This window comes from Porites lutea, chromosome 7, assembly GCF_958299795.1.
Source record: "Porites lutea chromosome 7, jaPorLute2.1, whole genome shotgun sequence".
Taxonomy (NCBI): Eukaryota; Metazoa; Cnidaria; class Anthozoa; order Scleractinia; family Poritidae; genus Porites; species Porites lutea.
This window is the reverse complement of record NC_133207.1, coordinates 12,273,308-12,288,742: the sequence shown is the minus strand read 5'-3', so window position 1 is coordinate 12,288,742 and position 15,435 is coordinate 12,273,308. Positions and strand designations below refer to the sequence as shown.

Sequence of the window (15,435 nt, the reverse complement as noted above, 5' to 3'; positions counted from 1 at the left end):
AAATATACTGCAGGTTTGTTTAGCTTCAAAGCATTTTCCTCCTATCTTCATATTAATAGTCCATGCTTGTTTTCAAATTCTATTTTGTGTGCTATTCACCCAGAACGCCTATAATATTATCAGCACTTTGTACTGACAATTAATGCAATACCCTTAACACAAAATAACCTAACTCCAGTTTTAAAGGCATGTGTTTGGGTTTCTAAACGCACGGTCACTTTGGTGCCTATGGTAGCATGTGTAAATGTCATTAGTCAGAAGTTAAGGCCAAAAAAAAAAGAAACAGAAAAACAAGTGGTAACGTACTACTTGCATCAGTGCAAGGAAGCCTGCCAAGACGTTATCAAAATTCACGTTGGAGTTGATCCAGCGGTAACCGTCTATGGTGCGGTTCATACATTCTGCTTTACTGGCGATCTCACTGGCAGGTAACTGGGCGTTGTCTTCATCCACACACTTGTAGAACTTTCCGGCAAACAAATGAACGCCAAGAATGCTAAATATCAGCCAGAAGAGAACGGAAACCACCAGGACATTCGCAATACCTGGTATAGCAGCAAAGAGCGCATTCACCACTACCTTAAGAAAGACAATACAAACAGTGTTTAATGCACATGAGATTTAGTAGTCATGAAATAAACTAAGTTTTACTTTACTTTTAACTGGCTACGATTTCTACGGGGATTAAACCAAAGGAATGGTGAATCGCCAGTCGCTGTGTTGTACTTTTGGGCGGTCTGTTTAATAACATGGTCATCATCAAAAAGCTATTGCATTCGATTTATTAACTAAACAGGACAAACTCTTTGATAGCATGGCTTGGGCATGTTCTTGATCAGGAAGACCGCATCATTTTGTATTCTTTTGTTTAAGCTTAGGATGATCTTTCTTTATCTTCCTACATAAATTACCATCGCTATTGTTTCAAGAAACAGACTTAATATAAATCGATAATTTATTGCAACAACATGACTTAATTCAATTCCCCTGGGAGATTTTGCTGGCAAGTTTTGATTACCTTCATTCCCTCCAGTCGTGAGATGGCCCGGAGTGGTCTCAATGCTCGTAATGTACGTAGGGAACGAAACACAGACAAGTTCTTGTTCTCAAATAGGCAGGCGAGTGAAATCTGTGAGGGAAAACACATACTATCAGCGATGCGTTTATCCAGCCTTTATGCAAATTTTTGTACAGTAGGTAGTGAGCTTAACAAATGATATTCTACTCACTGAGACAATAAAGGCATCCAGACAGTTCCAAGGAGAGGCGAAGTACTTGGTGAGGCCAAAAGCTATGGCTTTAAGTAGGAACTCTAGCGTAAAAACGCATGCAAAAATGTAGTTGAGTATTTCCAAGGTTTTCTCGAGATTTGGCCTTTTGTGCAGATTAACGTCTTCAAAAACCTACGAGTTTCAATAAGACCTTTGTAAGCATTTTCCATTTACAGTAGTGTTTACGATTGAAGATATTGCATTTAGATAGCTTTTGGGCAAATATCTCAGCGTGGCTAAGTGGCCAGAACGCTGCACTTCCGGGTGTCCCGGGCGGAACAGGGTACTTGAACTCCCACCCTGACCCCTAGCTGCAATAAAAGGAATGAAATCATAAAAAAATTGAAAAGGCCAAAGTAACTTCTATGAAGTAAATCATTTTAAGGATCTTAAAAGATGCACAGCATAAATCGACCTACCAGCATAAAACTGCTGAAAAGCACCATGAAGAGAATAAACCAGTCAAAGTATTTCTTTTCCACAAAAATTAGTACCCGGCCACGGAACTTAAGCCAGGAAATGCTTTCCGTAGATAAAGGCCTGCACAGTTGACAGTCTACACATGCGCAGTACTCAGGGAGGCAGTCCTCTATGTATAATTCCTTGATTTTAACCGAAGGAACTGGCTTTAATGTTACCACACCATTTTCAGAAATCCCTTCTTTTATACGTTCCATTTTGAAACTGGGAGGAGAATCAACGCCATCCTTAAAACTCGCACCTTCACCGATTGTTTTGTTTGAGCTCTCAATGTTGATAACGTTGTCTAACACTGCATAGAAAGAGGAAAATTAATACAATTGAAACTATAGCAATGTTTTTCATGTATGATAATGCTTATTTCGAAAAAGAATGTCAAATGTAGCATGTCCCATCAAATTCAGAATCATTAATGGACAGATAAAAAAAAGGATGAAAAAGAAATGTCAAGAAATGCTGAAATAAAATTGACTGTTTTTTTAGTTTGGAATATCCCGGCTTAATTCATGGACGTTAAAATAAGTATTAAAGGTTATCTTGAACATAATAAAAAGATGGCCGGTATCATTGTAGCCTCCCACGCGGGCGTTTTTAGGGGAGCTCGTTTTTCATCCCTCCCCACAAGGGAGATGTAGGGAGGGAAGAAATTCGAACTCCCCTAAAAACACCTGCGCGCGAGGCTAGTATCATTGAGGACATATGTCCAAACCCAGACCCACCTCTAACCCACTGCCTTACACAATATTATTCATTCAAAATATTTCTCCGTTTCTGATTGGTATATATTGTCAACCCAGAAAACCGTGAACACTAAAGATAAAACTAAACAAAACTAGTTACACGCAAGTATGCCACAACACTACTGCCGTTGTTGAATACCGCTTAGTTTTCTCACGCCTGATCGGCTTCTTCCTTGCAACACAATAACATTCCAGAAATATTTTCGTAGGTCATGGTTTTCTGAGTTTCAAAATCTTCCATTTAGACCCTGTTTACATGGAGTGGGGGACCCCGGTCTCGTGGGGTAAGTTTCTTTTGTTTTGTGTCCCCCAGAGAGTGAAAACAAAAGAAACCAACCCCACTAGACCGGGGTCCCCCACTCCATGTAAACAGGCCCTTAAATTAGGCTTAGGGCCTATTTACATGTACATGGAGGTGGGTGACCCCAGGTAGGTGAGGTAACCTGCTTAGGTGGGGTAACCCGCCTGTCCATACAATCTCTCATTTTAATGTGATCACGTGGGGTAACCCGCCACATGTTACCTCACCTACCTGGGGTCCCCCACCTTCACGTAAACAGGCCCTTAGTAGTAGTTTGAATGAATAAAACAAAATGTATTGTAAGCCGACGAAAGGAAGTAGCTGGAAATTATACAAAATTGAAAATTTGGATGGTGTATAGACAAAGACAAATTCATGGCCGCTATTGTATATGAACGGGCAACAAAAAAGTTGATTTAGAAAGTATACTAAAATAATCAAATGAAAACTCCCTTAGATGTACACTCCAATTAAAAATATGTTTTCTCGGTAAAAGAAATATATTATCTCTATACTTTTACAGTATTCTTTGCCGTCTTGATCTCCTGCGTGTATTGCCAAGGAAACGCCATTGCTTTGCTCATCAGGGTGTTTACTCTCTATAACCTCAAGCTTACAAGGACGAAAAGACCCACGATAATTTTCCTCCAAAAGGCAGGACCTGCGTGTTTTAAATATCTTTTTTATGCTAAACTTTGCACCATCTACGCCATCTGAATTGTCATCTTCGTCTCGGAAGTCAAAGGCGTTCACTACTAGAGTGACAAACAAGTTGAGGACCTGGTAAAGAACAAGATGATCAGAACTTACACGCTGTATCAGAACAGAGACCCATGAATCTATAAGTTAAATAAAGTCATTCCCTGTGCCATACAGTTTATCTTCGCTTGTATTTTGATGAAGCGTAAAATATGCCGCAATCAATAAGCTTTTACATAATTTTAAGATTGAAAAATTATTTATGGAAGGAGTAAGTGGATCCGGGCAGCCAGTTATTTTGCCATATTCTTAGTTTCTCAATCTGGGCATGACCTTACTTAGTGTTTGTTCATTCTAAGCAAAGTAGTCAATCCCTTTCTCACTCACAAATGCTACTCACCAGAAAGTTTCCAACGACGAGAACTGTTAGAAAGTAAGGGATTGCCTTGGCAGCGTTTGTGACTCTCATGAAGTCCCAGAGAGGCTCGATCCACTCCCCGCTTAGCACACGAAAAACCATCATGACAGCGTGCCAGATATCACTAAAATTCCAGCGTGGCACTCCACTATCACCAAACTTATCCGTTTTATAATCCTGGCCAAATATCTTCATTCCTAGGACAGCAAAAATGTAGATAATTACACCAAGAATAAGTGTGATGTTGCCCACAGGTCCTATGCTTTTAGCAATGGCCATCATTAGTCTATTCATCGTCTTCCAGGACTTCGCCAAACGTAAGAGTCGTACCTAAACAGGAGAGAGTTAATCTTTTGTGAGCACACAGAAGCTAGCACGGTATTACACGGAAATACGTTAAAACCAGATCATTAAACTTCAGTTACAAACATGACGGTACGAAGTTCGTCTAAGGATTTTCAATTACTTGCGATCCTTTAACTTTATCCTTTAACTTTTCCTTGGTTTTCTTTCCGAACATGTTAGCTGTCATAACTGAAAAGTCATCAAAATATTGAGATCTTCAATGTTCAAAGTTGTCAACGTAGACCTTTTTCAATTGTACCATGCTGCCAGATAAAATCTTTTTCAGCAAAACAAATCGCCAACAGACCTTAAAAATTTTTTACTTCTGAATGAAATGATTCCTGTATGCTTACCATTCTAAAGGTTCTAAATATACTAAGTCCTTCAGCATCTATTAAATATCCCAGTAAGCTGGCTGCCACAACAGCTGTGTCAAACAAGTACCATCGATCGCGGACAAATGCTGTTGGTCCCATAGCGACCACACGAAACAGAATCTCAGTCGTAAACAACCCAGTGAACACCTATTTAGCAAAGAAAAAAGACATTGATGTCGTATTTTCGAACCTCAGTGATTTACTGATTCATTCATAAAAATAGCGTGCAAGACAGACCATCTTACAGTAGTACTTATGTCCTATTGACCAAACCCGACCGCACTATTTTTTGTAATCGTTTCGAAATCGTTTAACCCCAAGGGCAGCTCTAGGACAGGCTGCTACAGCTAGCAAGGTTTAGATTATCAGAATGATCACAGGTGGTCCATACTTACCTACACCTGGAGCTGTCTAATAAATCTACAGTTAGATTTGTTATCCCAGTTCCATAGTAAACGATCACTAAGTTTTACTCACCCAATTCAAAATATCCAAGACGCGCCTAAACTGGGCAGGAATACCATGGTAATACATTGCCAGAACAATTGTGTTCAAAACTATCAGCAGTAGAATCACGAAATCGAAGGTAGAATGGGACGTGATTTGGTGCATACACTTTCGTACCATTTTCCAACAGGATTTTATGTGAGACAGAGCCTTGCTAGTTACTTTGGTCTTCTCAGACCTTTGTGTTAATTCCCTGCCTGTTATAAGGTGGTGACGTGATTCAGGGCGCTTTTCCGCGCGCGAATCCGTAGGTACGTTACCACACTCGTTGGCTTCATCTCCTGATGGAGGCCTTCGGTTTCTATCTAATAGAATAAGACGCTTCAGTGTTTGCTTGTCTGCTTGATACGAACAACCAGTCCGTCGCTGGTCCATCTTTTTACTCTAATAAATAATGCACACAAAACAACACAACGTAAGAGAGTTACTCTGCCGAATAAATAGAACGGTTTTCAATCTCGTGTCATAACACCATGATAATCAATCTGGTCAATCATCACTGATGCCGCACCACCCTTGGGAACAAATTGATATAGATGTAGAATATACCATAACTTGACCTCGAGCTGCCTTATTATCTACGTCGTATCAATAGGATTAAACATCATTTGGACCTCAAAACACTTTCTTTGATTATAAAGGCTCTTATTTTTAGCAGGCTTTTTTGTTCTAGCGTATGGGGTAGTACCTCCAGCAAAAACATTTCAAAGCTTCAACTTATCCAGAACTTTGCTTGTAGAATAATCCTAGGTATCAAAAAAATTTGATCATGTGTCTGCTGCGCGCGAATGTCTTGGTTGGCTAGGCGTCCGTCAAAAACTTCTATTTAATACTGTTACTATGGTTCAAAAGTGTAGAACAAATCAGGCACCACCTTATCTTTGCAATTTATTTCATGATGGATTTAGTGTGTCAGGACGCACATTAGAAACATGTCACAGTTGAATCTACCTAAAAGCAGATTATCAACTGGTCAACGCTCTTTCGCCTTTCGTGGGGCAAACGAATACAACCTACTCCCAGAAAACATTCGGAACTTAAACAATATCTCAAGTTTTAAAATGAAAGTCGCCGCCCACTTTCTTGCAAACTCTTCTTAGATTGAATCAAATTTTTATGACTGTATATAAACTCGTGTAAATATTTCTTGTTGTAACAGATGTAAGCATTTTTGCCCCATTGTAATTTTATTATTGTATATTTGTTATTAATGTATATTACGACAGAAGAGCCCCGTATAGAGGAGTCGCAATAAAGTGCATGTATGTATGTATGTATGTATACTGCACAAAGCAGCGCTGACTAATAAGGTAAAGATAGGAGAGCATTTTTGAGCACTGGTCCTTTATCAGAGCGTTTACTCCTTGCTTTGGCTGTCTTAGGAGTTTCTGTATCAACATTTGGGAGGAAAAGTGACGAGATTTGGTTTAACTCATCAACAATTGTCAAACTTGTTAGCGACGGGCGGAGAGTTTCGTCGCGAGGAATTTCGCCGCGAAAAAAAAGCAACTGATCCAGTTCACAATACAATACAATACAATCACTCTTATTTCAACACGCTGGTGATTAGAGCGTTGCCGCTTATGGGGTCTTGTAAAGTCATTTCTTCACACTTTTAGGGTGAGGTACCAGGTGGTTCTTTGAACTCCAATGTTCTAATTCCTTTAGTGCATTATTGAGTATGTTGGAGACGGAGTCCACTGAATCACCTATAAAATACATAGTCGTGTCGTCAGCGCACATGTAGAGAGATGCGGAACTAACAGCCTCAGGTAGATCGCCGGTGTACAGGGCGAAAAGTGTTAGTCCCAACGCGGAGCCTTGAGGGACGCTAGAAGTTACGTAAGCTTGGTCTGAAAGTTCTCCATTTACAACGGTGTATTGTTTTCTTTCACTCTGAGAGCCTGTTACCCAGTCATGTAGGTTCTCCTTTATCCCTTAATCATCCCCAAGTTTGTGGATTGAAATTTGGTGAGAAATGCTATCAAACGCTTTTGGAAGTCAATAAATAATACGCCAGCGACAAGATTGGAGTCTAGGGCGCGTCTCCAGGTCTCTGTTAGGTGTGTTTATAATAAGTCAGTAGAGTGGCCCTTGCGGTAGGCCCACTGATATTCAATTACCAGCTGATTGTGAGTAAAGACGTGATCTGCAATAGAGTCGGTGACACAAGACTCTAGGATTTTGCTTGGAACGCTTAGCATAGACAATGCACGACAGGTTCCTCTATCTGACTTGTCGTCGTTCTTAAATACGAGATTTAATCTGGCTGCCTTCCAGTCATCATAAACTTTAGTTTCCCTCAAGCTACGTAGATATAGGTTAGTCAGCGGCACGGCAATAGATGTTCAGCAGCTCCAAGTAACCGTGGCGAAATACCCTCACGGCCAGTGATTAATGGTATTCGATCAACACCCGACTTAAAATCCTTGTCATTACTGAATGTTTAAAATTTGTGGTCCGAATATTTGTGGGTGCCGGGTTTCGCTATTTAGCTTGCGAGTTGCGTAGATAAGGCAGTGATCTGATAAACCAAGCGGTAGTACTCCCGTTTTACTGACTAAGTTCACCTTAGTCGTCACAATCAAGTCAATTTAAAGACTGTGTAGTTAATGTGACACGGGTAGGTTCATCTACAACGTTCCCCATATTAAAAAGGTCAAACAGGTCCAGTAGCTTCCTCGTTTTGTGGTTGCTGTCTATACGTTCGGTGTGCTCTCTGACGCCCAGCAGGTCACAACTAATAAAGTCGCCTGGTAGAAAGATACAGTTCGATTTCATCCAGGCCTTCTCGAGTGTGTAATGTAGATAACCACTCTCTGGTGGCCAACTGGAAAACCTAATGGTTCACTTTGCCATCATACTCAAACTTTCATATTAAACATCAATCTATAAAGTCTGTAACCTAGCATTAGTCAAAATATTAAGGGAAAAAAATGAACTGATCTGAACTCTGTGAGTTGGCCTACCTATGTTGAATGAATTGGAGGGTATCTAAAAGTACCTCTTTTCCGTCTGAAGATAATTCCTGTTCATATGATAAGTAAACCATCGCCAATACAAGGTTCATCAGGTAAAAAGCACAGAAGAATATTCCGATGACAAAATATGGCACGTACTGCGCTCCAGATGATCTGTTAATCTAAAAGGAATGATAAGTGTTCAATTTTGCCAGTTAGTTTATAGTTTGTATCATGATAGTCACTTAAATATTCTTCACCACATTTCCAAGGCTGACTGCCTGAAGTAGATCTGACGAAGTCTGACTTATCGCGCATCTTTCCTTCAGTTTCCTCCTTATTTCCACCAAAAAAATTTAATTGATATACTTACCTTGTTGTAAACATTTTCCCAGAAATCCTTTGTTAGTATTTGCAGAGCCATAATAAGAGACCAACCCATGTTGTCAAACGTCGTGTAACCATGATCTGGGTTTGGACCAGCATTAGGCATGCATGTGTAATTGGATGGACAAGATCTTAATCAGGGAAAACGAAGGGAGCACAAAATCAATTGATAATATCTTTAACCTTGATAACCTAATAGTTTGTACTGTATATACAGTACAATGGATTTTTTTACAGAAATGATTTATATTATGTAAATGATTTCGTCCAGACCGATTTATATTATGATTTATGATTGCTGATTTATATTATGTACCGTGTATAATTTATATTATAGACGACAATTTTCTCTTTCAGCTAGTCAAGGATCCAAGTCACAATGGAAATATCTTAGACTTGGTATTCGTTACGTCTCTTGGCCTAGTTTATGATCTAAAAGTTGGTCTGCCCTTTTCTAACCATAACTCAATCTCTATGGTATTATCGAGGAAATCTTTCCCTGAAGGGAAATCGCAGAAGTTTAAATATTGACTAAAATCATCTCAGGATTTCCTTTACATTACACTCCATGGCATTGTGCTTTTATGGATACTGACATAGATCGTATATGGGCTGCATGGTCTGATTTGTTTTTATCTGCTGTCAACGAGTGTATCCCAAAGAGGACAGCGAAGAGAATTCAAATGCACCATGGATAAGCGGGGATCTAATTAAGTTGAGTAGAAGAAAGAAAGCGCTTTGTGAAAGGGCGAAAAACACCTGCGCTTTGACCGACTGAGACAAATATCGTAAATTTAACAATAGACCTTGTCACGGTTTTCGACGCCATCTTGACGAGTAGGCAAACGCGTGAGAAATTACAGTGTTTGTATGAGAATCTAATGTCGAATAATTTCCGTAAAACGGCTGTTCTGAAAAAAATATCAATTGTAAGCTAAAGCTACACAGCAAAGGATTGTCCTAAAAAATTTGGGGGGCGTACCTGTGCTTAAATTTCTCCAGAGGCTTGCTTTAGATTTTCCATATATTTGTCTGTAATTTTCCCGGGACTTTCTTACAGACAAATGCTTAGAAAATTTTAAAAAGTGGTTCTAGGTCTTCGAGTGCATGTAACGCCCTCAAATTTTTTCAGGAGAATCCTTAGGAGTGAAGCTTTAGTTTACAAATCATATTTTTTTCAGAACAGCCGTTCTATGGAAATTATTCGGCATTAGATTCTCATACAAACACTGTAATTTCTCACGCGTTTGCCTACTCGTCAAGATGACGTCGAAAACCGTGACAAGGTCTATTATGTGAAGACGGAGTGCAACTCTGCGCGTAGGCAGTCTGTAAACAATCTGGCAGATGAATTAAAGACCAGTAACAGTCCAAAGCCTTTTTGGAACTTTGTTCAACCAAAGAGAAAAGTTAAGTGTGATCTAGTGTCCTTAAAGGTGAACGATTCGTTTCTTAACGACGACCCGAGTATTGCCAACTGTATGAATTCTTATTTCTCATCGCCGGGTCTTTACTGTTGAGGATCACGAAAACTTTCCCGACCTCGAATATATTACCGACAAGAAATTATGTAATATCTTTTGTTCTGCTAAGGAAGTTGAGAAATTGCTAAGAAATTTGAGTATCTATGAATCCCCTGGTCCTGACTGCATATCACCTCGCATCCTAAGAGAATGTGCTCAAGTGTTGTCATCTCCGCTGACTTTATTTCTGAATACATCGTTCTCTCAAGGTCAACCACCATGTATATGGAAGTCGGCCCACATCACTCCAGTTTACAAGAAAGGGACCAAAAATTCTTATGGAGAACTCCCGCCAAATATCACTATCGTATACAACAAAAGTTGCAGAATCTGTGGTAAGGACCCGTGTGGTAGACTTTTGGTCAGATCTCAATCTTTTTAACCTAAACCAATTTGTGTATCTAAAGGGCAAATCTACGTTGGCACAATTACTTACATGTTACAACGACTGGGCAAAGGCTAGGAATCGTTCGCAGCAAACGGATATCATCTTCTTAGATGTCTCCGAGGCCTTCGACAGCGTGCCACATGAGCGTTTCATTGTTGCTGAAACTACAACGGCATGGGATAGATGGCTCCCTATTACTGTGGATCAGAAATTTCTTGACGAATAGAAGGCAGCGTGTCGTGTTAAGGGGTAGTTGTTCAGATTGGTCACCCGTGATTTCAGGCGTCCCGAAAGGAACAGTACTCGACCCAATCTTATTTATCATTTATATAAATGATATTTTGACAAACGTAACATCAACAGTCACAATCTACGCTGATGACACCAAAATCTATCGTACGATCAATGAGCCTGATAAGAATATACCAGCCATACAGCTTGACCTGAATAGATTAAGCGATTGGGCTACCAAGTGGCAGTTGCGCTTTAATCCCGAAAAATGTGAAGTCATGCTGGCAACGCACAGTAGGGACAGATCTTAGCCAAGTTCCTCTCTAGCTGTGCAACTAAAATCTGTTGAAACTGCCAAGGACCTAAGGGTCACAATAAACTACGATCTATCTTGGGGTAAACACGTCTCCTACATAGTAAACAAGGCGAACAAAGTATTAGGTGTAAGTAAGCGATCACTCAGAAACGATAATAGGTATGCGTTTTCTTGCCTCTTTAAGTCGTTGGTAAGGCCTATACTCGAATACGCTGCCCCCGTCTGGAGCCCCTACCAAAAAAGAATGTGGGATCATTGGAAAAAGTCCAAAGAAGAGCATCACGGTTGGCGTTAAAGCAAAAGCGCGGAGAAATGAGCTATGAAGACCGCTGCCGCTTACTGAATTGGCAAACTCTGCAGAAAAGTAGAGAGTTCTTATCTCTAGTTCAGTGCTACAAGATAGTTTTTGGAATAGATAGCCTTCCTTTTCGGACTTTTTTGAACTTACTAAATGTAATCGAACTAGAGCCAATCACGATTATAAGCTCTATGTAAAGGTTGCCATCCTAAATTGCTACAAATATTCTTTCTTTTTACGGATTGTCAATACGTGGAATAATTTGCCCAAAGATGTAGTACACGCAGGATCGCTGACTTTATTTCGCAACAGATTAAGGATTCATATGAATATTGATTGATACTATTGTAAATAGTTTTAATTATGATGTGCAAATGATGTTTTTTATTCTAGTTTTTAGGTCTTAGAATTTTTCTTTCTGTATATAATGTTTTAGATTCTAGATTTTACCCTTTCATCTTTTATTTTGGGGAATCTTTTATATGGGGTTGACCTCTAGATATTCCCTTTCGGGAGATATTTTGTAACTTTAGTTTTTATCTCTTGAAGGGAGTATTGTATTGTATTGTATTGTATTGTAACGCGGTATTCTGTTGAAGGTACAGCGTAACAAAAGCTAGCAAATACATTGTAAATAGGATCCCGACTAAGCAAGGAAAAGAGAAACACTTTTAAGTGTTTCTCTTAAAAGTCATTTAATAAATAAGCTAATAAATTTATTGATTATTTGATCATGCATACGTTGCAAAATTTACCCTGCACTTGAACTGTTCCCACAAATCAAAGGATCGCCGTCATTAAGAAACCAAAAACCTGAAAGTAAAAATAACCCATAACATCGTTATTCTCGCTAATCAGAGGTCTCAGGTCTTGTTCAACACAACGTTAAAGAAGTTATTTTTTTGCATGATGAGAGTGACTTGCCTATATGAACCATGTACTTTTGCATTGAGATAAATGATTATTTTGTGAAACTCGTGCTTTAAAATGATGATGACATCGGTGATGACGAAAAAAAGATGATGAGCGTGTTCATGAGCTCTGGAAGGGACGTGAGGTGAAAATATATCAGATTATGATTAAGATGCTTAGCGTTGATGACATTTATTGACGTTGTGTCAGAAATAGCAATTTAAAAATTGTAGCAGAGCTTATTATCTGTATTAATAGTCTATAACATAACGATGATAACGAAAATAAAAGGTGATTATTATTCATTCAAAATATTTCGCCGCTTCTGATAGGCTCAAATCCGCCTGATGGGGGATGGCAATGTCGACTCGATGGGATATTTGATTGGAAACGAGTTTGATCGATGGCATATTTGCTAGGAAACGAGGCTGCTTGCCGGGGTGATAGTGAACTAAAAAAATGTCGTTCACGGTTATCCAAAGACGAAGTAGTTGTTTTTCTGTCTAAAACTGAACGGAAGAAATGCAAGAATACGTAAAACATGTTGCTTGATGGATTTTATCTAGTTTTTGAGTAGTATCTGCAATAAAAAACATCTGTGTCAAGACGAGAAATAGACCAAAGTTTTGAAGAAAGTCTATCTGGAGATACGCTCGTTAAGAATTCATTAGAAATAATTTGAATTAATAATTAACAATTGTTGAGTTCGGCTTGCGTATCATCTGAAGAATTATGGAGATCGAGGAGATCTCCATAATTCTTCAAAGCCGAATTCAATAATTGTTTTATTATTGTGAAAGGTTTGAACCCAGGAGTCATTTCAAAAGTAGGTTTAGTATGATCGCCCATAATGTTTGAAATGTTTCACCATTTATTCATGCAAAATAATTCCTAGTTGAAAAACAAATTGAAACATGCTTTAATACCCCCACAATCGATGTTAAGTTCATCTTCGATAGTGCATGTTTATCGGCAAGTTTAGGAGATAAAGGGTTTCCGCAAAAATTCTCCAAACAGCAGATGTCGTCCTTCGAGTCCGTCTGTCCTCTTACTGTTCGTTCTTGCTGTGTTTTTAGTTAACCGTTCATCTATTTCTTCCTCGTGAAACGAGTGACATGTTCCGCCATTTTGTGGTCACTACCATAACAACTCAGCCTCGTCCCCAGGTCTTCTCGGTTAACGGTTCAATAATCTGGCAATTTTGCTGCACTTTTGACGCCATTTTTCACATATCGCAAATTCTTCCAAATTTGGACGACAATAGCTGGTTATGATTAATTATGCGTGGTATTTTAGCCAATCAGAAACGGCGAAATATTTTGAATGAATAATGATAATAACAATTATTGAATTCGCCTTCGTATGATTTGAAGAATTATGCTAATCCTTTGCGTTCGACCTCCGTAGATAACATTCTTCTCGATCTGCATAATTCGTCACGTCATACGAAAGCCGAGTCAATACCTGTTAATGGTAAAATTGATTAGCCTAAATTTCATCCGATTGCTTCGAGTAGTTTTCTCCTCTGAGGGAGTAATAACGACTCGAAGTAATCGGATAAAATTCAGGCTAAAAATTGATGGTGATGATAACACTCATCAGTGTAGCCTTGTGTTCAATCTATGTAAAGTTGGCCTAATGCCTCCCCATTTATGACAGTGATCCTAATTTAATTCAGATGCGTGTCTTACTTTCGTTTAGAGCTCGCTCCTGTTTGTTCTCCGTACTATTAGCATACTGAATATTAAGAACACATTTGTTTCTCAATTCTCCAGAAAACAGCTGTAGTCCAATAAGCGCCATGACAGCAAGAAAAAATATAAACAAAATCAGGACATCACTCAACAGCTTCAGAGAAGACAATAATGTATTCACCACTGCACGGAGACCTTAAAGCAGATAAGTAAAAGGAATATCCCATTAGTTATAAGTTGAAAATATGCCACGATGTGTTTTGTATCCAATGTTTTTTAACACATCTTGTTGCTATGTACGTAACTTAATCTACACATCTACTTTTACCTTTCAAGGTAGAGATGGTCCTCAAGGCGCGAAGCACTCTAATTGTTCTGATTCCCGTCAAGTTGGCGATATTGGGTGCCATGGTGATATACCTGAAGAAATCAATGTTTCAGCTTTCTGGTGCTTCCTTATCAAGGTGTATTGCAGGAAACAAAAATTTCAGCTACCAGAATCAAGGTTTTTTTTTTTTGATAGCTTGAAGATGAAACGTCAATTTTATCAGTCAAAGAAAAACTTCTTCATGATTTTCCTTAAGCGATAACTTTCTTTGAAAATATTCCTTAGTTAAGTATCTAGTATATGTATTATAAGAGATCGTAATATTACACAAGTATGAACTTGGTATTGGTGGAAGATGCTATAAGTGCTTACGCCTGTTTGTTTAAATCACCCCTCAGGTCATGGCAATGCACCTCAAACTTGCAGCCTTCTACAAACCCGCTATTTATGGAACATATTGTTCATTTTAACTGCTGTTAAATACACCATACCCTAATAGGACTACTATAAAATCCAGCCAGTTCCATCCATCTCTTAGGTATGCGTACTTATGAAAAATGAATCCACGTGACAGAATCTTCATAACCATCTCCATGGTATAAATTCCACTGAATACGTACCTGGTGAAAACAAAAGTTCCTTCAGTATTAGTTGAGAGGCTTGACAGGTCGATCTGCGCCAGACAAGAACCCTTTTGTTTTCGAAGAGATAAAAACGATGAAAAACGAAAATACGGTCACTACCCTATACAATACAAAGATGCCCTACATGATATATAGAAGACGAAGAAGAAGAAGAAAGAAAGAAAGAAAGAAAGAAAGAAAGAAAGAAAGAAAGAAAGAAAGAAAGAAAGAAAGAAAGAAAAAGACGATGATGATGATGATGTGACTTATATGGGGTGAGGGCCTTGCTCGGCTCATACCTTGTTTTCTTACAAAATTGTCGTTGTGACTATATGAGAAGGCGGGCCGGCCCGCCTTCTGTTCTGTATTGTTTTTCGTTATTGTTTTTTGCTATTCTCGGCAATCTCTGGGATTTTCAATGATCAAGGGAAAACTGTTTCATCCCAGAGACCTATCAGGATATCAATTATTAACCAAAAAATTCGCAGAATAGGCCATTTGCACTAAGAGGTCATGTGACATAGTTTTCATGAAAATGAAAGCTATATGATTTTGCCTTCGAAAAATGCCTAGTGGGTCATATCTTAAACAGAATAATAGTGATTTGGTTTTTCAAACCCGCACCATTTTCTTAAAA

The 15,435-nt window shown here is 38.8% G+C and overlaps 1 protein-coding gene across 1 annotated transcript in view; it reads right to left on the bottom strand.

Annotated features, from left to right (window-relative positions):
- LOC140944452 (sodium channel protein 1 brain-like) overlaps nt 1-15,435 on the bottom strand; it is a 31,962-nt gene that overhangs the window by 11,087 nt on the left and 5,440 nt on the right. The window contains exons 5-19 of the mRNA XM_073393594.1: nt 14,667-14,795; nt 14,176-14,267; nt 13,845-14,042; nt 11,997-12,054; nt 8,472-8,616; nt 8,143-8,280; nt 7,955-7,957; nt 5,109-5,522; nt 4,608-4,778; nt 3,892-4,239; nt 3,308-3,572; nt 1,691-2,043; nt 1,230-1,403; nt 1,019-1,129; nt 307-579 (exon numbers count right to left, since the gene is read on the bottom strand). Coding sequence (XP_073249695.1) covers nt 307-579; nt 1,019-1,129; nt 1,230-1,403; nt 1,691-2,043; nt 3,308-3,572; nt 3,892-4,239; nt 4,608-4,778; nt 5,109-5,522; nt 7,955-7,957; nt 8,143-8,280; nt 8,472-8,616; nt 11,997-12,054; nt 13,845-14,042; nt 14,176-14,267; nt 14,667-14,795 — 2,872 coding nt within the window. The remainder of the gene's footprint in view (nt 1-306; nt 580-1,018; nt 1,130-1,229; nt 1,404-1,690; nt 2,044-3,307; nt 3,573-3,891; nt 4,240-4,607; nt 4,779-5,108; nt 5,523-7,954; nt 7,958-8,142; nt 8,281-8,471; nt 8,617-11,996; nt 12,055-13,844; nt 14,043-14,175; nt 14,268-14,666; nt 14,796-15,435) is intronic.